The sequence below is a fragment of the Tachypleus tridentatus genome, chromosome 11 (assembly GCF_004210375.1).
Source record: "Tachypleus tridentatus isolate NWPU-2018 chromosome 11, ASM421037v1, whole genome shotgun sequence".
NCBI classification, from domain to species: Eukaryota; Metazoa; Arthropoda; class Merostomata; order Xiphosura; family Limulidae; genus Tachypleus; species Tachypleus tridentatus.
Genome location: NC_134835.1, coordinates 2,161,654 through 2,188,324, shown reverse-complemented (window position 1 = coordinate 2,188,324; position 26,671 = coordinate 2,161,654). Strand labels below are relative to the sequence as shown.

Sequence of the window (26,671 nt, the reverse complement as noted above, 5' to 3'; positions counted from 1 at the left end):
CGAAGTAATTTGAAATAAATCAAACGAAATCGCGCCTAGTTTCATAAAGTTCATATACTGATTTCTTGCGTTTAGAAGGAAAAAAAATAAAAAAATGACAAATAATTTTTACTTTTCGATTAAAAGCTATATGAACAATTAATTAACTTATTTTTGTATTTCCTTTCGGTAACAAAGCCACATTGGGTTATCTACCGTGTCCACCTTGAGCAATCGAATCTAGAATTTTATTATTTTCAGTCAATAGATTTACCGCTGTCCCACCGGATAATTTAAATAACAGGCTAATAAACAAGGCAGAAATGTAAATAATAATTTTAATAAAATATTAATAGCTGGTAGCGTTTTTATAATTGCTGAACATTTTATACCTCCTGTTATTAAGGTATTCTGATTTTTTTTCCTATATTCTTGTTTGTTTGGGATCAGATATGACTAGTTGTTTAGTAGCACTGACGCATGGCTCGCTAATCATTTTCAGTGCAAAGCTGACAATGATCTATCTGTGCTGAGCCTACCACCGGTGTCACAATCCTGTGCATTATTAGCGTTTTTCTGCTGATCACTGAAGTTAGGGTGAGGGGGGGGGTCATATATCGTGTAACTTATTTTGTTTATTTTATTGTTTACTGCATTTTAAAACTATTCAGCAGGCTAGATTTTTCTCTTGTTTAACAAGACTGAATATTTCGAAAGACATCTAGCTTTTGGGGTTGTCTTTATTTCAACATAAAGCTACACAATGAGCTATCGGCACTGTGCCCGATGCTAGTATCTAACCTCTATTTTAGTGTTATAAGTTATCACGCTTACTATTGATCCACCGGGAGGCATCTTATTGATTTATAGTGGCTCCCGATGTTTTAGTGCTATAATTTGAAGCAAGTATTGAAAAATATTGAAACTAAGTTATACATGTTTTACTCTTTTAATATACAGAAGTTATTAGTAATATAGGCTTAAAATCAATTAAATTATTATCTTATCAGATATGAATTAAACGCTCTGAACAAATAGTTATCAACAGAAAAGTTAAAATATTCAGTGAATTATTTGTAAATATTATATATTTATGTAGGTAGTGGAATTTTGATAACAGATAATTTAAAATATATATATATTTATTATAATATTCGTTGAAAATAAAACCAACCTTAATGTTCGTGATAAAAATCACACTACACTGTAACTGTATTTACTCATTCTTCTTCGTTGACCATAAAACTAACCCTAATGTTCGTAATAAAAGCCACACTACACTGCAACTGTATTTACTCGTTCTTCTTCGTTGACCATAAAACTAACCCTAATGTTCGTGATAAAAGACACACTACACTGCAACTGTATTTACTCGTTCTTCTTCGTTGACCATAAAACTAACCCTAATGTTCGTGATAAAAGACACACGACACTGCAACTGTATTTACTCGTTCTTCTTCGTTGACCATAAAACTAACCCTAATGTTCGATGATGCAACTGTATTTACTCGTTCTTCTTCGTTGCCTAACCCTAATGTTCGTGATAAAAGCCACACGACACTGCAACTGTATTTACTCGTTCTTCTTCGTTGACCATAAAACTAACCCTAATGTTCGTGATAAAAGCCACACTACACTGCAACTGTATTTACTCGTTCTTCTTAAGTTGACAAAGATAAAAGATGAAGACAGTGCAGTCGAGCATGATGTTTATCGTAAAAATCTGAACATTTGGATTTCGGTGATTTGCCACTGGTGATCTGGATTTAGAAGCAGGAGTTGAATTCGTGGGTAGCACAAAATAGTTTCCTAACTTAATCTATAAGTGCGTTATAACAGTCAATCCTTTAGGATATATGATGGGTGGTAGGGCGCTGTTGTTTGCCTGTCTTTTCTCTATTTCGCTAGTCATTAGCTCAAAATTAAGAAGGCGGCTGATAGCCTCATTAGCTTTGCTAAAAATACAAAAATACGTGCTTCATCACTTATCGTCGTTAATAATGTAGCATGTTATAAAATTAATTAACATATATCACGGCACCAATAAATATTTCAAAGGTAAAACGTGCTTTAACATGAATACTTGGGAAACTAAGCATGATAATCGCGGTCTTGTGATTTTTCTTTTCATCCATTTAAGATTCCATTTGCTTGCTATCTCTAACTAAGGCACTTTGTTTAATAAGATAGCTAATACCAACTGATTCCATACAGTTACCTATTATCTCTAGCTAAGGCATTTTATTTCATAAGATAATTTTAAAACCAACGGGTTCGTTTAATTTTCAAATGTTGTATACCCTCGAAATGTCAATAAGTTTTGGTCTTTTTTAGGTTTTTCAACCGATTCTGTTCTGCTATATGAGAAAAAAATAGTTATAAGATTGTTGTTTTTTGTGCATTGCTGAAATTGTTTGCCTTACCTTAGTTATTCACGTATATTTCGACTTATTTTGATGTGTTGATAGTATAGGCCTCACAAAAAACATGTTGTATTTTGTGTGTTGAAAATGTTTATCTTATTTTAGCTTATCCAGAAGTAATTATCTTATTCTGGAGCGTTTAAAAATTTTGTTCCAGTGTGTTTGGTTATTTCAATGTATAGACAATCATTTTTCTTATTCACATATTTTTAAAAAAAGTAAAACCCTTGAATTTCTTTGTGTTCACCCGTCTCTGATTTGTCTGAAATGTGCAGAGTGTTTGAATTTTTTTCTGATACGTCAATCCGTCTTGATCGTGATATGGAAGGGTCAGGTGCTATGTAAACCGCTTCAGCACTGATGTTGTTGTGATCCGTTTATTAAATCAGCACAGTTAAGTTAAGACACCGTTGCGTACTAACCATCACATAAATGATGGTTCTGTATGTATGTAAAGTTATTACTATAACTACATTATCCCTATCAGGGCCATATACACTTATGTTCAACGTTTCACATATGCATTGACGCTCACACTGCTTCATTTGGAATGTTGACACTCTTACATTACACACGCATCCCATATATTTGAATATTTGTTCATTCTGTAATATATTTAATAGTGTTACCCTAATAATACCGAGATGATACACTACACAAATTTGGTTGAATAAATCTAGCAGTAGGTGGCTTATTGAACACTAATAGTACATTCATGATGACGAAAAACTCACTTAAAGTAAAAATGTATTCTGTCGTTCTGTACTTGGTTTTAATCAAGATTTTAATACCCATACCAGCCGTCTTTACAATACTAATACTACATATGTATAGGAGAGTGAAATTTAGGTTCATTTTCATTATGTATCATATGGCGATCAACTGAATACATTAGTTCGTTTCTGTTTATCTGGAAATAGGTGACCGATCTATTTAGGAGTCTGTCATAGAGTTGTTGTATGTTAACATAGTTGTGTAGTATAAGTAAACTTTGTTGTAAAACTTTATACGCTGTAGTGTGAATTACTTTCAGTTTTAACAGGTCGTCCCTGAAGTAATGTCGGATTTTAGATTCAGTGAAAGAGAAAGGATTTCAAACGCTTTTAATGTTATTTAATGAATAAAGTGTATTTCATTATTATTAATTACTTCCTGCCAATGATTCACAAGCTTCAGAATACCACTTCTATAAACTTCTTTGAGGTTTAGAGGAAAAAACCATATAGAGAGGGTCGTTTTGTCATCTTCATGTGTTCCAAGTTCTTTTTCATCAAGATAGTTCCGCAACATTCGGAGTAGATGACAATCAGATGAGACAAAATCTGTAAGATAAGGAGGATGTGGAAGTGTTTTTTTTTCTCAGTTTAGCTCTTCAATCTTTGCAGATGTGATCCTTGCTGTTTAGGGCCGTGCATTATCCTGGTGTAACACAACACCTTTACGACTGATTAAAGCAGGCCTCTTTTCTTTCAGTGCAACATTCAAGCACTCTAACTGTTGACAATAGAAGTCTGATGTAATCGTTACATTGAATGGTAGCAACTCAAAGTGGATCACACCAGCAATATTCCAATAAACGCTTAGCAAGACTTTCCTAGGGTGGAGATCCATTTTGGGCTGTACTTCAGCCAGTTTACCTGCACTGAGCCATTGTCTGCGGAGCTTAACATTTTTATTAAATATTCATTTTTCATCTCCAGGCACCAATCAGTCCAAAAAAAGTGAGTTACGTTCATCAGAGTGGAGAGAAGTGCAAATGTCCACTCTTGTTCAAAGGTTGGCTTCTGTCAAATCATGAAAGACCCATTTTCTAAGTTTTGACACCTTTCCATGCTGTTGCAGATGATGGTGAACTGTTGAATGTGTTGAATTAAGCTTCTGTGCTATTCTTCAACTTTTACAGCACAATCTTCATGAAGTGCAGCAGCAGCAAGTCATCATTAAACTCAACAGGACGACCTGAATGTGGCGCATCACTTAAGTTGTGGTCACCTGATCTGAACTTCTGAAACCACATTCGACATTTTATTTCATTGAGAGAATCCGCACCATAAGCATCTTGAATGTTTCTTATAGTTTCTGCTGCACTATTGCCTTTTTTAAACTCATAAAGCATTAACTGGCTAATGTGCTTTTCAGACACATCCATTTTCATAAAAGTTTGACTAATGATATGAAAAAGTGGAGTTGGGTTAGTTTCTTTTATTTGTCTGAACATTTTTATACACGTTCTACTACATAATTTAGTCATTAAAACCTTCTACAAAGACAAATGATGATGCACTTTCTGTATTAAATCTACGGGCATTACTTACGGGATGAACTGATATATAGTTTGTAAAAAATTCCGTGTAGTTGTTACCTTAATTCATGCCGACCTGGTATATAGATAAATATTTGTTTATTTTATTTCTGTGAAACTGCACAAATGCTATCAGTAGAGGTCGCTAATTTTGAAGCGACAGACTAAACGGAAGTAACCTAAGTAGCAAGAATACCCATGGCTAACACTTTCTTTGTCACATGTGAATAGTGTAATCTAACTGAACCTGGATCAATAATTCGGTATGCTAACCAATTCACCACATCTGGTCCATCAACAGATGTATGCTTTATCATGCATTTTTATATATTTTGTAATATTTATGTATTGTTAAATTATTTTTAGTAGTTATGTTTCCTTAAACCTTTTCATTAGTTTGTTTGTTTGTTTTTTAATTTCGCACAAAGCGACTCGAGGGCTATCTGTGCTAGCCGTCCCTAATTTAGCAGTGTAAGACTAGAGGGAAGGCAGCTAGTTATCATCACCCACCGCCAACTCTTGGGCTACTCTTTTACCAACGAATAGTGGGATTGAGCGTCACATTATAACGCCCCCACGACTGAAAGGGCGAGCATGTTTGTCGCGACGGGGATGCGAACCCGCGACCCTCAGATTATGAGTCGCACGCCTTAACACGCTTGGCCATGCCGGGCCTCATTAGTTTATAAGATTTCTGTTTCTCTATGTGTTTATATTATTTTTTTATGAACCATAACATTAATGTTTGTTTTGTTTAAGTTTTGTTAAAATTTATAAAACAAAATCATTACATTTTCGTATATCATTAATTTTCTTTTGCTTTTTTGTCTGTAACTGTATATTTTTACCTTTTTTAATTACGCTTACATTCACAGAGAACCATCTAACAAAGACACCTGACACACTAATACTGTTGTGTTTCATGTAATGTTAGGCTTTAAGTCCAGTGATCAAACACATACAGTTTTATCATCAATATATTTTGTTTTCTTGCACGAATGGTTTGCCATAGCCCAACTTGAATTTATTTTTGACTTTCGGTTTATCGTAAAATGTTAATATTTTATTTATACAAGATAACTTTACTAATGAATATTGAGCCTAATTTAGGTCACAATAGGACGTTCGAAACGTCCTTCTGATATGGTTTATCTGTCTTCTATTTCATTAAAACAAAATGTTGCACAATAAGCTATCGCAAGAATCGTATCCCGAATTGTAACTTAATAAGCTCCTACTTACCAGTGTACCATCGGGGACCACTCATCTTAATAAAACAAACATTTGTTTGTATAAAATAAAAAGTGTTAACATACAAATATTCCATATTTACAGCTTGACTATCACCTGGTGAGAAAACTTTGGGACGGATTACATTATGTCATGGAAGAACTGATTAGTATGCTAGGATCCCATAAAATATATAGTGTAATGGATCGCCTGGATGCTATGTGCATGGTGTCTGACGTCATGAGAGCCAAAACTGATCTGATCTTAAACAGCTGTCTAGATGTGGCCTACATTAAGGTACGTGGTTCTTTAATAACGAAGTATTTGTGTTGTGTTAAACAGAAATATTACGTTCAGAGAAACTTTTCGTTTATGATAAAATCAAGTTTTTATGAGAGTCAAGTCTCTCGCAAGCCGAATATCATCATTATGCTAATTATAATTAATTTCTATTTATAATGTGTGACATAGACATTTTCGAACACTAAGTAAGAGGTGACATTAATATTTTGTTTGCGTGCTTTAAAGTCTTTACTTAGAATGTCTACAGGAATAAATATGCACTAATCTTCGAAGAAGTTAAAAAATTATTTTCTATTAATATTGTTTCTAAAAATGTTTGAAACCGTTTTTATACCACTTTTTCTTTGTTTTTGTTTCTGTTTTGGTGGATTTATTTCAAACCATAAGTCTTTAATCGAGTAGTAATTTAAGTTGCAAAATATCATTTCAGAATATTTAAAAAAACAACAACAACAGGGTATCGAACTCCCTCCGATAAATGCTGTAGTTCTAACTTATTTTGTCTGCTTTTTTTCCTAATTAGACAAAATGCAGTAACAGATTACAAGTAGTGTCTCCTAAGTCTCACGTCAAGTCCTCGAGCGTTTCAAACACACAAACCTTTCTGCAAATAACCTATTAAAATTTGCATATTTTACAATAAGTAAGATTAATTATTGTGGTTAAACGTTAATATTTTATTGATACACAATTGGTTTACAAACGAATACTAAACCTAATTTGGACCACAATTTCTCTCTAGTATAGTTTGTCAAGTAAATCAAGTGGCCTGTCTAACTCATATAATGTGTGTGTTTGTTCGACATTATTAGGAGAAGGAAATGTTTGTGCTTAATTTGGTAAAACATTTGATGACTTTGTATGAAGTGAGGCAGCAAAGCTGAATTTTCTGTGATAATGCTAGACTATACAAAAACATCTAAAGTCTTTTTTATGTTAAATTAGGTGGGTAAAGTTAATTTTTCTTCTCAACTTAAGCGGGAAATGAGAAATCAAATGTTTAATATGTAAAACTCGACATTTTTCTTTGAATTTCGGTAAACTTATGTGTTTAGTTACAAATATGTGAAAGACAAACTTAGTGTTTAATGCGTCAAACTGGGCAAAAGACTAATATGTGTTTAACATTACGTAAGAACTTTAATATTTATGTGTCAACAGCATAAATTTGTTTGTTTGTTTTGGAATTTCGCACAAAGCTACTCGAGGGCTATCTATGCTAGCCGTCCCTAATTTAGCAGTGTAAGACTAGAAGGAAGGCAGCTAGTCATCACCACCCACCGCCAACTCTTGGGCTACTCTTTTACCAACGAAAAGTTGGATTGACCGTCACATTATAACGCCCCCACGGCTGGGAGGGCGAGCATGTTTTGGCGCGACTCGCGCGCGAACCTGCGACCCACAGATTACGAAGCGCACGCCTTAACGCGCTAGGCCATGCCAGGCCCGTCAACAGCATAAAATCAAGTAGGTAACGTGATAGCTTTGTATCAAATTATGTGGAAATTTTTTTTTTTTTAGTAAAACTAAATAATTATGAATAAAAGTACGTGTTCAAAGTTTCTGCTAAACGACCTCACGTTTATTTGCTCCATTTTATTTTTATATTTTTTCATTTAATCAGTCAGGTTATTTGTAGCGTTAACGAGAGGCGTAACGTTAGTTTGGTTTATTTGGAATTTTGCGCAAAGCTACACGAGGGCCAGCAGCGCTAGCCGTCACTGATTTAGCAGTGAAAGACTAGAAAGAAGGCTGCTAGTCGTCACCATCCACTGCCAACTCGTATTTTATTTATTCACGAACAAACAGTGGGATTTACCGTCACATTATACTGCCTCTACGGGTGAAAATAGCGAGCTCTAAAGTGCTTCCTACAACTTTCAAATATTATTAGTTGTGATTCTTTTCATGGCAGCGCAGATAGCCCTCGTTTAGCTTTGTGCGAAATTCATAAAACAAACAAATATTTTTGTGGGAGCATAAGAAGAGTTGTCAGACTTCCTTAGTAACAACTAGGATCTTTTTTGGCTTACAAGGAGTGATACAGTAATAGTATAAACTACGATTAAAATATCATATTTGCTTAATAAACATGTTTATTGCATCGTATGTTACAACCATAGACAAACAGAATTTGCTGAAAGCTTATCTAATTAACAAAGATAATTAATAAAATAAAAAATGCGCCTAAATTTTCTTGAAACTATTCGAAGAAAAACGTTACTATTTTGAGATTTTTTTTTCACGTCACTACTTGAATTTTATTGTCTATAGTTTCCCAGTGATAGTTTAAGAAAACATCTTAGCAGTGAGGAAAGGAACGTTCTTCTGTGTTTGTCTGATGACTGAATATAGTTTAAGATGGGTTTGAATCATAACAAACTGTACACATCAAAATGGAGAAATGGGGATGGTTTAATATGTTTACAATTTCTCGCTTGAAAAACAAAATAAGGCAAAAAACTGGTTCGTCTAATAACTGCGTATAAAGCAGACCAACTTAGCTTCACTAATCAAACATAACCCAGGTAATATATTTCCACCAGTCTTCGAAAATTATTCTGGACCTATGGTAACGTTTTGTTGTCTTTAGGATTAGGCTTAGCTTCTCATCTGTACAAAGGGCTGCCATTCACGTTCCTAGACTTAATTATTTGATTTACCTATTTTTATTTATACCTGATCTTACATATAAAAACATTGACTGGAGTCTAACATTGGGACAAAACAAATTCTTATAAACTATGTTATTTTATTTTTATGGCATATTCAGCAGCAGTGATATTGACCTTAAGTTTATTTAAAATAATATTGGTAGAACTGCTGTCTACTGCTAACGTTAAGCCTATAATGTAAGTTACGTGATGTACTATAGGTTGAGTGTACAAACTGCATTTTTTTTCGAAACTAAAAATATGACTTAGACAACGTATAGAATATTTTCTTAAAATATCGTTACTGTTCAATTAACTGAAAGAAGCCCACATATTCCTACGTGTGGCCTACGTTTGTTCAACTGATGCTAGTAGTTTGGAGAAAATAAAACGTTACTGCACTCGCCTATCGCGCTAAGCGATATTGTAAACGCAGAAAAACGTTATTACAGTAACGTTTAAGGGCTGAAGAAAAATTTACTTAAATAGCTGGTGATATGTCTTTAGACATACGATGCAGTGGATGAATACTATATAAAAGTACAGTTCGTTTAAATGGCCACTGTCATCAGTTGAGTTACCCGGAAACAATAATGATCGAAGCAGACTTTAAGGCCAGTGAATCTTTCGTTAGCTCAGTGCTCAATAATGACAAACAAACCTTAAGTTCCGAGACATTTCTTTCGGCTCTGTGCTTTAATATTAATCACATACTGGCTAATTAAAAACAGAGTGACTATGAATAATTTTAGATAGGATGAATAGAAGTAACAGACATTGTGACGTTAGGCGGACATTTTGAACAAAATTTGTGTGTATGTTCTGTAACTAAATAAAAAAACAATAAACTAGAGGAGCGTTTAGTACAGTGAGCATACGTCCTCGTACCCTGGTTGGACAGTGGTAAACCAAAGGATTTACAACTCAAGTCAGGTTTCAATTCTCCTCGCTGTTTACAGCAGATAGCCCGATGTGGCTCTGCTACAGAAAAATAATTCATGCGTAACATTTATCATAATCGGCTTTAAAAAATAAAATGTTTGTATATCCTTAGTTATCGATGGAAACAGACTATTTTTCGGAGAACAATGAAGAATAATATTCTACATATGTCCGCCTAGTTTCATCAAACTCCGATAATTTTTAACTGAATTATAGAGCAAAAATAATCGGAAAAAAAAACATCGGTTTCCGTATTAACAGATAGCAGTTTGGGAGATTTCGTAAACTTACTGTGATCTTGATCCTCTAGAAACAAATCATTTCTAAACTGGATCACAGTCTAAACGTATACAAACTGTGATCGAACTCCATCCAGGTATTTGCGAACAATATTGCTAATAAACATACCCACAGGGTTGAAAGTGTGACCTCTCCAGCTGGGGTGACGGGGGGGTAATAAATAATGAAGTTTGAGTACGGTTACAGAATACTTTTCTATTAGACTCATGAGGATAAAAATAACTGTGATAACACGTTATTAGAAAAATTCCATTTACGTTCTTCTAGTATTTCGTTGAAACAGAAATTCCTGGATGATTCTGTTTGTTCATTCAACTGTTCACGAGAATTTTGATATTGCTGATTCTGAACCATATAAAATGTTGAAAAAAAGCTTTTAGTTAGTACATTAGTGATATTTGGACTTTTTAAAAGTGAAGCTATGTGGAGAAAATACCATGTTTTGAGTTCTTTACTTATCGTATGTCAATGCTTTTCGCTCACGAATTCAGTAAAAGAAGTATTGTGTTATTTTCAATATATTTTTTGAGAAATATTATATTGTATAAGTTTATTTAATGTTCGCTGTATTCAATGTTCACTGTTTAATGGAACATTCCTATATATATATATCACTGTTCTCATGTCTTCTATTACTTATTAATATCCGGATGAACCTCGGTTCTTGATAGAGTATTTGAATACGGATCTCTCTTCTCTTTTGTTGATTATAAACTAGTTTCAGATACTGAAATGTTATTCCTCACGCTCTGCCTTTCATTATGTATTCACCGTTAGTTAATAGAAATCTGAGGTTTTGATGAAAGCTCTTCTCATATTGTGAAACGATTATGCAAGAGTTGGAGCCAGAATATTTTATCCCAGATATTTGGAGCTCAATAGTAATGTTAATATTTTTGTAAAGATAAGCATAGAATATCTGTTCCTATTAGTTCTGTCGATCTATTTTAACTAGTTATCACAGATACAGCTTAACGCAGCCCTGAACTAGAAAGCATATGCATGTGTATGTAATTTAAAGGGTTATTATTGATACAGCTTAAAATTGCCCTCAAATGAACAACGTATATACCTTAACTCGTTGTCACTGATACTGCTTGAAACAATTCTCAACTTGACGGCGCGTGCATAGGCATGTACTTTGAATGGGCTTAAGTAGCATTCACTGATACGGCTTTTAAGTGCAGTCCTCGGTTGGACAAGACGTTTTTGGTTATAATTTGTTCAACAATGGAATATATATACAACAAAACCGGTAAAAGGCGGAATCGCACGGGACCGAGTAAAATTTCCGGCTTGAGCAGGTTTTCAAGATTGGACATAGTGAACGTGCATTTCCTTAATTATATATACATTTTGGGTTGAACGTTATACTTGCTTGACTCAAGGAAAGTAAGACGTTTGTGAATAAAGTTATTATACTGTTCATGCTGTATTTATTTGAATAAGAACAAAACTAGACATTCAAAATATACATAAGTACATAAAATCTTAAAGAAATTTATTTGAAGAAAGTGTCAAATTTCAACTGTTTCACTTTTTAATGGGTTTTCTCATGCGGTTAAAAGAAAACGCCAATTCTACGGCCTTTTCATGAAGTTCTTTATTGCATACAATTTGATAGCGTTAATATAATTTAACACTTGCGACGAAGTAGGAATTTGTTTCATCACTATTTTTTCCACCATGTTCATCTTCTGAATATCTCACACTGTTACCATCTTGCGATTCTATTGTAGATTTTAAGTCAATTTCATCAGTTTCTGTTAAAATATTCTTGTCAACGTTCACAAAACACAGAATCATCTGCATCAATCTTCTCAGAGTTCGGATTTCACTCGAATCATCATAACAAACAACTTCTCCACAATCTCCGCCATTATCAAGAATAAATCCACAGTTTCGAAAGCACATTGTTACGCACTTGACTCAATGACTTACAAGTGCAATTGGTTTGGTTTGTTTTGAATTTCGCGCAAAGCCACTCAGGGTTATCTGCGCTAGCCGTCCCTAATTTAGCAGTGTAAGTCTAGAGGGAACGAAGCTAGTCATCACCATTCACCGCCAACTCTTAGGCTACACTTTCACCAACGAATAATGGGATTGACTATAACATTATAACGCCCCCACAGTTGAAAGGGTGAGCATGGTTGGTGTGATGGGGATTCGAACCCGCGACCCTTAGCTTACGAGTCGAATACCTTAACCACATAGCCATGCCGGGCCTAAATGCAATTACATCTAACACGTCAATTTTCATGATCATTTGAGATGCTCTCTTTACAGTCATCCATGTTTGCAATGGTATGCTGAAGCATCAATTTATGTATTTCAATTTTATACACTGTATAATTCTATTTCCTTGTGGCTGTAGAACTGATGTTGTACATGGAAATAGAAAAAAAAATTTGAAAATTGAACATTTTGGGCGACAAGTCACATTATCTAGGGAAAGTGGAATAATCCTGTTTGCTTGTTCCATTCTCTTGTTTAATTTGTTCAACAATTCCTCTAATATAGCACTTGTCATCCATGCTTTATTATTCACTTTCCATTTCACAGGAAGTTGATTATTCCTTACATTTCTGAAACAGCGCTGATTTTCACTTTTATCCATGGTAAATTTTCCCTAAATTTTAAAATTACCTAAAATAGGAATTTATTTTTTTCGTGACAAATATTTAAAGAGTAGAATTTTGCACTTAAAAAACAAATATATTTCTACAAATCATGAATCTAATTTAATTTCAAAACTAATGACGACACAAAAACGATTTGGTTGTTTGTTTTTGAATTTCGCATAAAGCTACTCGAGGGCTATCTGTGCTAGCCGTCCCTAATTTAGTAGTGTAAGACTAGAGGGTAGGCAGCTAGTCATCACCACCCACCGTCAACTTTTGGGCTACTCTTTTACCAACGAATAGTGGGATTGACTGGACATTATAACGCCCCCACGGCTGAAAGGGAGAGCATGTTTGGCGCGACCCTCGAAGTACGAATCGGCTGCCTTAACACGCTTGGCCATGCCGGGCCCCCACAAAAACGAACAGAATTTATTTAACCAATACTTACTGTAACAAAATGTCGGAGAATTTATTAATATTTAAATAAATTATTAATTAAATAAGAAATTAATATTTAATCAAAAACATTTTCTCTCGCCTTACTCAGGTTCTAATTCTACTTGTTAATAGGTGTGGTAGGTGAAAGATAGTTTATCCGTCCGCATTGACCGTAATCTGAGGGTCGCGGGTTCGCATCCCCGTCGCACCAAACATGCTCGCCCTTTCAGCCGTGGAGGCGTTTTGACATCTCCGACTTGTACAGGTTTCCGCCCTGTGCAATTTCCGGTTTAAACAGGTTTTACTGTATTTAATCTTACCATCTTTAAACCATAGAATAGCTGGATAGTCTCACACGTAATTTAGACCCGGCATGGCCAAGTGGTTAAGGCAGCCGATTTGTACTTCGAGGGTCGCGAGTTCGAATCCCCATCACACCAATCATGCTCAACCTTTCATCTGTGGGAGCGTTATAATATGACGGTCAAATCCTGTTATTCATTGGTAAAAGAGTAGTTCAAGAGTTTGTGGTAGGTGGTGATAACTAGCTGTCTTACCTCTCGTCTTACACTGCTAAATTGCAGAAGGCTAGCGCGGATAGCCCTGTTGTAGCGAAATTCAAAGACATGCGAACACTATTTACTGATAAAAAAAAAACACCTTTTATATTGTTCTTTATTGTATAAAAACGGTAAGATTTCTGTTTGGAAGGGTACTTTTAAAATACGTAAACAAACAAACAATTATTTATAGATAACTTTGAATGCGAGATGTTTTCAATTTATGTTAATTACTTATAACTTATTAACATAATTTTAGAATGTTGTGTAAATTATTGTTTGTAATCAATTTTCTGAAGTAAGTTTTCTGAAGGCGTGAAACTGAAATTACGCTATGTTCGTAGTCAAAAATAGATTAAGTATTGCACTCAGCCAGTAGTTATCCCTGCACTTTACTGTCCAAAGGATGTCGTTTCATGCTGATTAGCTACTTCAATGAAGGGGAAGAGGGGAGTGGTATAAAACAAAATGATGAGGTCATAGTTCCAAAATTTGTACTTGAATTTAATTCAGTTAGCAATATCTAAAAGTGAAAGTAAACATTATAAAGGTGTTATAGTAACTGATGTTACGTAGGTATATGACAAACACTGTTGCCAAAAACTTTAATCACTTGGTTCTTGGACTAACTAGCCAGTTACTATGAAACAGACATGGTAATCCTAATCCTATGGTTTTTCTAATTTTGTATATTTTTATACATTTCTTCTATATTTGCTCTCCTTCTACTTTGTAAAACAACATTTACATAGTTTTGGTGGAGCTACGTTTAAATGTACACAAAGTTCTGAAAGATATAGAAAAAGACATGTGATGTTATTTTCAGTGTAACTAATGAGCAAAAGTCATATTGTATGAGTCATGATTGTTTGTGATGGCTGCGTAAGAATACACTCTCTACTTTGTGGCGTAATCTTCCATCATGGCCGCCAGTCTTTTATCGTACTATAATTTAAACCCTCCAAAACTTGGATTTCGCTATCTGGTTACACTTTTTTGAACTATTACATAATCGTCACCTTTCATGACGGCCAAGCAATTCGTCCTTGGCTTTTGGAATTGTGATCTCCCTCTCTCTCCTGATTCACCCACTTAGCAGGAGGCGGCATCCTTTGTGCAGTAAAGTGCGGGAATAATTACTTCCACCTTATGAAGTTGATTTCCTCAGGAAGTGAAACTAATATCGATTTTTTTGTTAAATAACTGAACGTATTTTGGTGTTTTATCAAACATGTGAACTTATTTCGCCTGTTCTACATTTTATGATCATATTATGTATGTTTGGAAAGATACATAAAATACAGTCTTAAAGGTTTCATAATATAGACTTACTTTATGTTTATTTACACAATAATCAAGGAGATACATAGCAATCTACAGAAAATATTTATAACTAATGCCCCGAAGTTCTGGAATATGTACTTTCATCTTTCTGTGATTTTATATATGCATGTTATGATTGTTAACATAAACGTAAGTGATATCTAATATAAATTATTGTACTATGGAATATTGTTGGAAACTAAACAAGTACGATTAACATTTATCATTTATTATTGTTCCAAGCATACGAATAAACAGACGCACTATAATATAAACAACCAGACATTACGTCACATCATCGTCCCAGTTTTTCTTCCATCATCCCATGAGCTTCATAATACTTCAGTAAGTGTAAAATGTATAATCCTAATACGTACAGCTGCTTTAAGGTAATTAACTATTTGGTGGTATCGTCAACACAAATCTTTCTTAATAGGATTATAAACAAACAAAATATGATGGAAGTTGCAGGGTATTAGTTCAACATTATAAGAGAGAGTTGATGCGACAGAATTATCATCTGAATTTCCAACGCTAGTTGTTGTTGGACCTTCCACTATCTGATCACAATGAACATTTTTCCTTTTGATGCAAGACCTTTAGTGCAAAGAACGCGAATAAATTTTGTCGATGTCATAGTTTTGCGTTCAACATTTATAGTATAATTGAATGGTGAACCATGTCACTCGCAGCTGCCATGTTTTAATTACTTTTCACGCCGACTATTGTGAAAAAAAAAACATAATATTTGGTGTCACTAACAGAGGGCGCGAAAGGAAATATTAACACGGTTATTCAACGTGAGTAAATTACTGATATGAAGCGCATGAACAAAAAGTTGTATTTCTCTCTTAACACCTCTTGGAGCTATTGCCAAAATTTTATATATTTTTTTAGAAAATCAAACATAAATTCAATTTATTTTTACCATTACACACTGTTGTTGGTAACAAAAATTTAAGATACACATATTACACATACTAACATTAGTATAATATATAGAAATATTTCCGAGGGTAAGTAATAAATAGATGTTACGTTTAAAATTTGTTTAAACTACCCATTACCAGATGAAAGACATGTTGTGGCTTTCAGTGTCGACAAATAAATAAAACAACGAAACTTTTACAGTTAAAATTATAAACTTGTATGTCAGTCTGAAAGGTACTGTTGTGTGGGTGAAGTAAACGGTCAAGTTAGAGAATCATTTAGTTCTTAGTTTTCTACTTCTTGCCAGCTAATGAGGAAAGTGACCAAGTCAAAGAACTCTAGAATTCAGATAAGTTATGCTCTTTTTTTTTTACCATTGGTCAGCTAGTGATGTAAAAGGCGAAGTCAGAAAACCTTAGTGTTACTGGTCAGCATGTGAGATAAAATGTCAAATTAGAGAACCAAACAAGTTAGATGTGGTCTTTTCTGATTTTGTGTTTCTAGTCAGCTAGTGAGTTAAACAGTCAAGTCAGAGAACCTTTGGGTTTAGCTGTAGTTTTCCTAATATTCCATTAATAATCAGATATACTACAAAGTTAGAGAACCCAAGGGCGAAGCCAAAAAACCTAGTATTTAGGTGTGATCGTTTATAATTTTTTACTATTGGTCAGGTAGTGAGGTAAACAGGCAAGCCAGAAAACTTAGGGTTCGCATGTGGTACTTGTTAATTTTGTGTTGCTGATCAGCTAGTGATATAAAATGCCAAGTGAGAAAACCGCGGGGATTAAATGTGGTCTTTTCTAATTTTGTACCACTGGTCAGGTAGTGATGTAAACCGTCAAGTCAGAGAACACTAGAATTTAAATGTGCTCTTTCTTGATTTTGTATTTCTGGTCAGTTAATGATTTAAATTGTCAAGTAAGAGAACTCTAGGTTTTGTATGTGGTTATCCCTAATTTTTCTACCACTGAGTAAGTGAGATGATCAGCCAATTCAGAAAATTTTAAAATTAACTTATATTCCTTCCTACTTTACTACTACTGGTGAACTAGTGAGGAAAGTAGTCAAGTCATATAACCCTAGAGCTTAGATGTAGCCGTTGATAATTTTGTACTACAGAGGTAAACGGCCAAGGCAGAGAACCATAAGGTTTAGATGTGGTCGCTCCTAATTTTGAAACACTGTTCAAATAGTCAGGTGAACGGTCAAATCAAAAAACCCTTGGGTTTAAATATATTTGTTCTTAATTTTGTACGACTGGTTAACTAATGAGGTAAACGCCAAATCAGAGAACAATGTGGTTTAGATGTAGTTTTTTCTAATTGTCTACTATTGATCAGCTAATGTGGTATACGTTAAAGTCAAAGAACCCTTGGACTTATATGTAGTCGTTGCTAATTTTGTACTACTGGTCAACTACTGAGGTAATCATCCAAGTCAGAGAACCATAAAAATTAGTTGTTTTATGTTTTCTAATTTTGTATTAGTTGTCAGCGAGTGAGGTAATTGCAGAGAGCCCAGACATTTAAATGTATTTTTTCCTAATTTTGTACCACCGGTTACCTAACAGAGCTGCAGTCACTACATCTCTGTTCGTTTTCTTGAACCTAATAATTCGATTGACAGTCACCTGCAGAATGTTCTCGCATCTAAAAGTGCGAAGTGTGTTGATTTACGTCAGGCCATAATATATTAGAATCTTTACGGATTAATATTCATAGCCTGCATTTTAAACTATTCGTTAAATACTAAATAATGAAAGGAACTTTATAATTTAACCATTGTAATCCTTTGTGTTTTAAACCATTGGTTAAATCGAAATATTTTTTATAGTTTAATTATCTTATCCATATGTGCTTTTAAACTACTAAATAAATACAAAGTCATAAGTTTAATACTTCAGCCTTCATTACCTTATGCATTGTTTAACCATAAAACGAATGGTAAGTGTTACACTTGTTTCTTCATGATGTATATGCTTATAAATTACTAAATGACATTAAAGAACAAGTTTCATAAACTTTTGTTATTTTGTGTAAAGAGAAAATTGGAAGTTTTGATTCTCTTACGTTATTTCTTCAAAATCTTATTTATAATCATAATATGGGAGAAGCTTATTGTAAGAAGTCAATTTATTTCTCTCGCATTTTTTCAAACAAAGCTGTATGCTGCAAAACTATTTTAGAGTCGGAACAACTTTGTTTCTGTTTCGATCGTGTTCGTTTATACAGCTTACTATGTTACTTCTATTTCTCATTTGAAAGGAGCTTGAGTTCCTTAATACGAAATTAAGATATTGACACAAAAGTAGTTATTCCCCTGTCGCGTGCCTGTCTGTCATGCTGGTACTAAAATGTGTGGCTCATTCAAGAAACTGATTTGCGAGTTAAGAAAAACAAAGGTTCTCGTTTATTGTAAAACAACTTGTTCTCCGTTAAAATAGTTATTATATCTACTTTTTTTAGGTGGTTTTAAGCAATGTAGAAAAGCTTCTTACCTACGAGGAACCATCGCTCTCCGCAAACTCCAATACCCACGTAAGTATGTCTCTCATGATCATAAGTTACGAATAGAGACAAGTTAAAAATAAAAAAAATTCGCCTGAAGCATGCTAGCCTATAAACAACAAAGAACTATTTTGGGAAATTCTAATTGGGTGGTTGATTTTAACTTTCTTGAGCTGAGTAAAAATGAATTATTTTAAAGTCATTCAACAAGGTTTTAGTCATTTGAGAAATATTATAATTACTTCGTTATCAATCCACAACAAATATAAAATTTACCAAAAATAGCGAAAAGTAAAACTTCTTCAAATAAGTTGTCTCTTGAAAAGTAATGAGCCTGAAATTATAAATTATATTTAATTTTACAATATTTCAAAACGTTTGTGAAAGAGATATTTCAATATTTTAATTACAAGCTACACGACTGTTTCTTATATTACATAAAAATTCACTTTTACTTTTGAACAAGTAGTTGTGGATAAATAGATGTTCTAGCTTACTGAACTCATTGAGTTAGAATAGAGAGACTCATCTGTATTTTATAAAAAACAGATCCGTAGCTACGAAGCGTGGCGCCACGGATGACATATTTACTGCTTATTTATTTGATTTTCGTCAAATTACTTGCCTAGTGACAGTGAAATTCTGCCAGGAATAGCTTATTGTTGAAGTAGAAAAAATAAAAAAGTAGCTTTAATTACTTTATATTTATTTTAAAAGTTTCTTGTTGTTAGTTTATTATATTTACTATAAAATCTGTTTTAATCACCTTATATCCATTACAGATGTTAAAACCAGTATTTCTTAATATTAGTAATCGTCTAACCATCGTTTTAAATGTAGGTTGCTTCGTAAAACCACAATATGATTCCCAGTTTTTTGTTCTGATTGAATGTAGTAGTGATGCTTTCCATTGAAAGTGATGTGTTGAGAAGGAATGATTTCAGATCGACAGTTAGAGATTTTGCTTAGATATATATTGTGCGTGTGTATTGCTTGAACTTTATTTAATAAATAGTGCTAAACTGTACTTGTGTTGATTTTGTATGGGGTTCAGCTCTGAGGACTCCCTACGAATTTTTACCTTGGGTCCACCACGTTTTTTATCAGACCCTGATCATGTTAACGTATTGACGACAATTTTGTGAGATTATATATTTGCGTTTATGATTAGATCGCCATTTTTTTAAAATAATAACGTCATAACAAAGCGCCAAGTCATGCGTCAGGTTTCATAATCACGTTTTACAAAATATAGCAAATAAGAGCATTGTTTGTGCTAATCTCTTCTCCGACATACTTATGTAACCACTTTCGTACATCGAATACTAACTTCCACGTGAAGTGGAGAACCTGTGAATATTTTTTAAGGAAGTATGGCCTGAAAATAATTTCGCCGTAGGTTGTAAAAGCTTGTTACTATGGGATAACGGACGTCGTGGTCAACAAGGTGATGAACGGGATAGACGATTAAAGACATAGGACCTAGTATATCATTTTTATCGAAGTAATGAGGTTTCTCTATCAGTTTCGTTCCTCCTAATACATCTTCCTCCAGACTTTATCAGTAGCAATATGAGATACCCATATGTCCTGTTGCTAGGGTACATATCTTAATGTAATATTCACTTTCTACATCAGTTTCGTTCCTTCTTATATTTGCTTAAAATTATAAACATTTCAAGTTAAATCATGAAAAAAAAACTAAATCATAAAGTATCTGACTAGCTTTTATTCTCTCTGAATAAGTTATAACTTGTGAATCCAGTATTATTAGCATATATTATAATTTTCTAATCCTTATGCATATAGAAAGGATAGTAGTGTTTTTCAAAGTGAATATCCCTAGCATCTTCATGCAAGAAATTAATTTACAAATATTGTGGTTGATACAAATGTTAAACCTTAAAATGCAGTTGTTACTTAATTTGTACTTTTTTCTTGTTTACTCTAAATGTTAATTACGTTTTCATGACACGATCGTATTGATAGGCAACATCTGAAGATAATAGATGGCGCTACTATTTTAGAGAACAATTCCCTTACGGGTTACTCCTTTTAACAACTCACTTGTCATCATACTTAACCGACTATAAACTTTAGAATTACACTATTTAACTCGTGACTTATTATTCATCATCTACAAGTCGTATTGTTGACGTACTGCATGCATAAGTCAACTATCATAGGAAAACTTGTACCGCCAGGAAATATACTTTGCGCCTATACAATATGTACTACAGCAGCAAGCATTAAAGTATTAAACATTTAATCAATCTGAAATTCTCGGATGATTTTAATGAAAACGTAAATCATAAATAATCAGTTCTGTGTTCATATTACGCTTCCTTGTGGGAACATTCGCTAATATTTTTGACGCGTATGATAACATTATTTTATTTTAGGGTTGATAATTTTGTTCCTCGCTTCATTACTATCGCTTCATTTTTTTTAAATTGTGTAACAGTTTTACTCGTTAGAGGGTAAAGGTTTGCATTCAGAAGAAGTTGGAAAGTAGAACAAATAAAAGTGTCTTATTCAACCTTTTGCTGTACGTCTCAATGGGACTCTGTCAGTATCATCAGAACCGGCTGTAACAGTAGTGAATGCCTGTATCAGAAACAGGCATAAATCAGTCAGATATATATGTTGGAACCGATAATTAACACAAATTAATTAATGCTTTATACCTGTACTAGTGATCGAAAAAGTTAATGAATCCATCCCAATATTAGTGATAAATACATAAAATAGTCAAAGTTTTATTTATGTACTAATTATCAATGCAAATTAATCAAAGTTTCATGCTTGTGCCATTGATGCATATGTATATATTCCTCAAAATACTCAGATTACGAGTCGCACGCCTTAACACGCTTGGCCAGGCCGGGCCCACTTCTCTTAAAACATATAAGAATCAAAACAATAAGCTATTTTTATTAATATTGACAATGGAACCCAATTATATTACAAGAAGTTTCAAATTCGTTTCCTCAGGAGGCCCAGCATGACCAAGCGTGTTAAGGCGTGCGAATCGTAATCTGAGGGTCGCGGGTTCGCGCCAAACATGCTCACCCTTTCAGCCGTGGGGGTGTTATAAAGTGGCGGTCAATCCCACTATTCGTTGGTAAAAGAGTAGCCCAAGAGTTGGCGGTGGGTGGTGATGACTAGCTGCCTTCCCTCTAAATTAGGGACGCCTAGCACAGATAGCCTTCGATTAGCTTTGTGCGAAATTCCAAACAAACAAACAAACAAAACAAACGTTTCCTTAAGACTAACAAGCTCGTGTTAAACAACTGCATGTTTTAAATGAAGTGCATTGTTAATGTGAGAAAAACTGTTAAATTATGGTAAGTTTTATTTTGGTTATTATCTGTTTTGTTTCAAATAACAACCTGGAATTCTTACAACTCTTGTAGTCCTCAGTATTTGTTTTAGATATATATTGTGGACGACGCGAAATGTCACGATGCTTTAGGCCAACTCAGCACTGAAATGATAGTGTTTGTTTTCCTAGGATCTACTGAAGGTAAAAGCTATTAACCTGGTTCAAAGTTTAGCCAAATTCGCAAGAGAGATTTTGAAGGCTTACGTGTCTTCTTTTGGTCATCACGTCATAACATCTCCTACTTCTGTTTTAGGTAAGTCGTACAAACAAGAATTAGGTAGAAGGAATTAATGTTTTATTTTAATATTCAGCAGCGTAGGAAGAGGGGAACTGGTTCCCATACTTTTAATTTGCCTCCTACGTCTCTTATACACCAGTATTCTTAAACTTTCGTCTGACATACTCAATACTGCATTACTGATTATTTGTGTTACACCTCTGTTGTGAACTCAAACTATATACATAGATCAGGAACAAAACATACTAACCCACTGTTGAATATATATAATGTAATATAGAGAGTGTCCTAAAAGTCTGAAACCATGGGATCTTCAACGAACATTTACAGAATGTGTTCCAACTGCTGTCTTTGTAATTCGAAAGAAGTTTGGAGACGGCATTTTCATTTAATTTGAACACTGCAAAAATAATTCGTGTCATTGCTAATAGTATAACACTCATCAAAAATTTGTTTTTACAGGTATTCGATGTCCCTGATCTTCACTTTATACACACATACCGTGAACATTCTCCGGAAATATAAATCAGTGTGAGTAACATCAGGGTACCTTAGGACCATTCTTGGGAACCAACCACATCAGCTCATTCAATATCTTGGGAGGGTGTCATTCAACTAAACTTGTAAATTAAGAAAAACTCCAAATTTCCCATAGTTCCAGACTTTTGAGACATCCTGTGTTTTTTTATTCACAATTATTATAATCCATTGTTTCATTAATTAGGTATATTTTCAATGTTAGCGATACTTTTATCCCAGTAATATCTCACGAAGTTCGGACAACTTTGAAGATCTACACTAGCCCTAAATCCTGCACTAAGAAATTATTCATAAAATAAAAAGGAAAAATAATAAAAATAAATATATCAAACATTTTATCTAGTACTGTTGATGAAAGTGACATTAAATACATGATGCCGTATACTTACTTAGGGTAAGACAATCAGAAGAGGTTCATTGTAAGAGATTTCACGATCCTTTAAGACGTTGTGATAAGTAAAAAATTAGTCTTTTAACGGTTTTTTCTCTATATGTACCCGTTCAAATATTAAAAGTAGCTTGTTTAATTTCTACCATCAGCTAGATATACGCAAGTGAGATAAAATATTTATATAAGTTAAAAAGTGTTTGTTTGTCATTTGTTCTTTTATTATCGTCTTGTAGTCACACATAAATTACAATGAATGTCACCAATTTTTCATGAAGTTACACAGCTTGCTGTGTTGTTGGTTATCATTGTTTGGCTATGACATCATCCACCTTGATTTCAGAATATGTTTTTACTACATTAAATCACTTCATAAAAATAATGTATTCACCTAAATGTAGAACATTGCTTAGAGGTTTTAGCTTATTCATCAGTTGTTTTGTATTATATTTGGTAGGAAATGTGACAAAATTCACACCAAAATAATTTTTATTTATATTTTATCATAAGGAAACTAAGGAGTTGTAATGAGAATGACTGTCCAGAAAGGGGAACTTCTCTAAACTTAGCTATCGGTTTCGTGATTTGACGACGTACAAAAAGTTCAGTTCTAAAACGCCTTTATGAACGATGTTTAGAGTGAAACTTCTAGCGAGTTATCTTAATGAGTTAACAACAAGTCACATTTCTAACCCTATTTGATATTTTGATATAACAACGTAAAGCTCACACACAGAGTTGTATTATTTAACTTTTGTTTTATATTGGCTTCTGTGGATATTTGTTGCCATTCTTTGTGTCTGTTATCTACCCAGACTTGGTATAAATCTGTTTATATGTAACTCTGCTGGATTCTAGTGCTTATAATTCCACACATAATCCGGGCATATTTATTAGAGTAATAAATAAGATACAATACTAATTACGTAAGTTATCTTACCTGAAAGAGTTGTTTTTAATGTGTGTTTAATACGTGAACCAATAATTATTTCGTTGACTTCTATGTTGTGCAGAGTTTGGGCAGCGTTAACATGACAGATAATAATCTTTATTATGTATATTTTTTATTAAAATTAATTTTATCACAGATATATCACCCTCCTCCATCTTATGTATCTTCCATGTTGATAGGGTGTATAAAATGCTATGAAAACTCGTGCATGAATTAATAAACAATGTTCCTATTTGAACTCTTGAGAAAATATTTTCAAAAAGTTAGCAATAATAGGTGGAAGTTATAAACACAGAGTTTGTGTTTCGGTTTTTTCGTGAAAAAAGTAGAAAAATCAAACCATACTTAGTATTATAGTGTTGTCTCAGCTGAAACTGCTATTTTTATATTAAGAAACACACTTACAATGTCAGTTTTCTTTCAACGAACCTAATCTGAAATAGCAAAACATACTCTCACCCTCATTATTACCTAAACGTGCACTTTACCTAGTTTTGCGAAAATACAAGTTTCAAAATGACTAATGAAATCATATACTTATATTATCTGAGATATTCTCACAGTTTAAACAGCGTTATTCGTTATTTTTAGCTCAAAAGAAGGAACCTTACTTATTACTGTATTAACTATGCATCGCTCTTGTAGTAACCATGTATTATTGCTCATTATTGTAGTAACTCTGTGTCATATGACTCGCTATTGTAGTTATCATGTATCAGTTGAATCAATATAGTAGTAACTATGTGTCAATTGATTCGCTATTGTAGCAACCATGTATAAGTTTTTCATTACTTAGTAACTATGTGCCACTTGAATCTCTATTGCACCTAAGAGACCATTGTATGACTTGTACTACATTTTAAGCTTTATTTTATAAAGTATATGCAATAAAGTAAAAAAACCTACTTGTTTAGGACCATGCAAATGGCCTGTACCAGAGTACATATCAGTTGAAAATATCAAACTATTTTTCATTCAACTTACGTGATCGTCAGCTTTAAACAGAAAAACTTGCTCTAACAAAATTCTTTCCTGTTATTTTTTAAACACTATATCTTAAAACTCTTATATGCCTATTTTGATATCACTCTTTGGGATAGCGATACGTTTACGGACTTGCAGCGTTAATATCCAGGGTTTAATTTTTAGCGGTATATACAGCCGACAGACAGCCCAGTGTGTGCTGCTGCAAATTAAACCCTGGATATTAGCGTTGTAAGATAAAAACGTGTTTATTATCTTTCTGTCAGAGTTGAAGGTAAAAATATCATGTCTACTATGTCACATTTACAGTCATTTGTTAACATTATATGTCTTATATAGTTAATGATGGTCATACAAAAATGTACATCGTGAAATTAAACTTGTTTCAAAAGAAACACGTAAGGTAGAAAACAACTTCATTAGCAGCGAGAACTCGGTCTTAATTGGAAACTTTTACGAAATGTAGCTCTAATATTTCAGAATTAATCGTAGCATCGAGGGACGATAATCCATCAGGTCTGGAGAATTCATCCGTCTTCGAAGAAAAAATTTTCATTCCACGTCTTCAGGGTAAAGTGTCTTTATCTCTTCTTACATGTTACATTTTTTATGACATGTATTACGTGAAATAACTTTTTCCTGAACCTCAAAAAAATTGTGAACCATTAATGTTTTTGTTCTTAAGCAAAATGTAAATTTTCTAAGTTGAGTCGATGTTTCAAATTACATTAATTACAAGTGAAATGTTCATTTACATTTCAGATTAGTTTGAATCTAATCAAAGTAGGTTCAACATCTTCGGAACCTCTTCACTATATCACTTTTTTCATCTTAGATTATTTTCTTACGATTATCTTGCTTATTATAAGTTGTTGATGGATAGAAAGATGAGAACCGTGTTGTAGTAAACCATTTGTTAGTTGAGTAAAATCCTGTCAAACATTTTCTGCTTGTGATGATTACTATACTAGGTGTATTTTATCGGAGATCACTGTGTATCTGTACTAGGTGTCATTAAATATCACTATACATATATTTTAGGTGTCATTGGAGGTCACTGGATATCTCTATTAGGTATATTCCATTGGAGGTCATTGTGTATCTTTACAAGGTGTTAAAGATCACTCTCCATCTCTTAGGTGTCATATTGTAGATCACTGTGTATCCCTACTAGGTGTCATTGAAAATCCTTGTGTATCTATACTAGCCAGATTACAATGAAGATCAGTGTGTATTTCTACAAGGTATCACTGTATATTTTTACTCGGATTCATTCGTTAAAGGTCACTGGTCTATCGATAATATGTGTATTTCATTGGAGGTCACTGTGTACCTATACTAAATGTAATTGGAAATCACTGTGTATATGTATCAGGGGTCATTGGAGGTCACTTTGCATTTGTATCAGGTGTTGCTGGAGGTGTCATTAGAGGTCATTGTGTGTCTCTAGTAGATATCATTAGAGCCCATTGTATCTCTATCAGAAGTAATTCACTAAAAGTATTTGTGAATCTCCTCCAGGTGTCATTCGAAATAATTAATTATTTGCATTAGGTTTTGATCTGCATTTCTAGGTTCACTATACATCTTTGTTAGATATCATCCGAGGTCACTATGCATGTTCACTATATGTCATGTAATTTCTTTAAAATTCAACGCATAACAAGTC

At 33.6% G+C, this 26,671-nt stretch overlaps 1 protein-coding gene across 2 annotated transcripts in view; it reads left to right on the top strand.

Annotated features, from left to right (window-relative positions):
• The window catches only part of LOC143231610 (adhesion G protein-coupled receptor B2-like), a 76,863-nt gene that overhangs the window by 10,956 nt on the left and 39,236 nt on the right, over positions 1-26,671 (top strand). For both annotated transcript variants that reach the window (XM_076466137.1, XM_076466136.1), the window contains exons 4-7: positions 6,040-6,231; positions 18,474-18,545; positions 22,030-22,153; positions 25,483-25,572. In XM_076466137.1, coding sequence (XP_076322252.1) covers positions 6,040-6,231; positions 18,474-18,545; positions 22,030-22,153; positions 25,483-25,572 — 478 coding nt within the window. The remainder of the gene's footprint in view (positions 1-6,039; positions 6,232-18,473; positions 18,546-22,029; positions 22,154-25,482; positions 25,573-26,671) is intronic.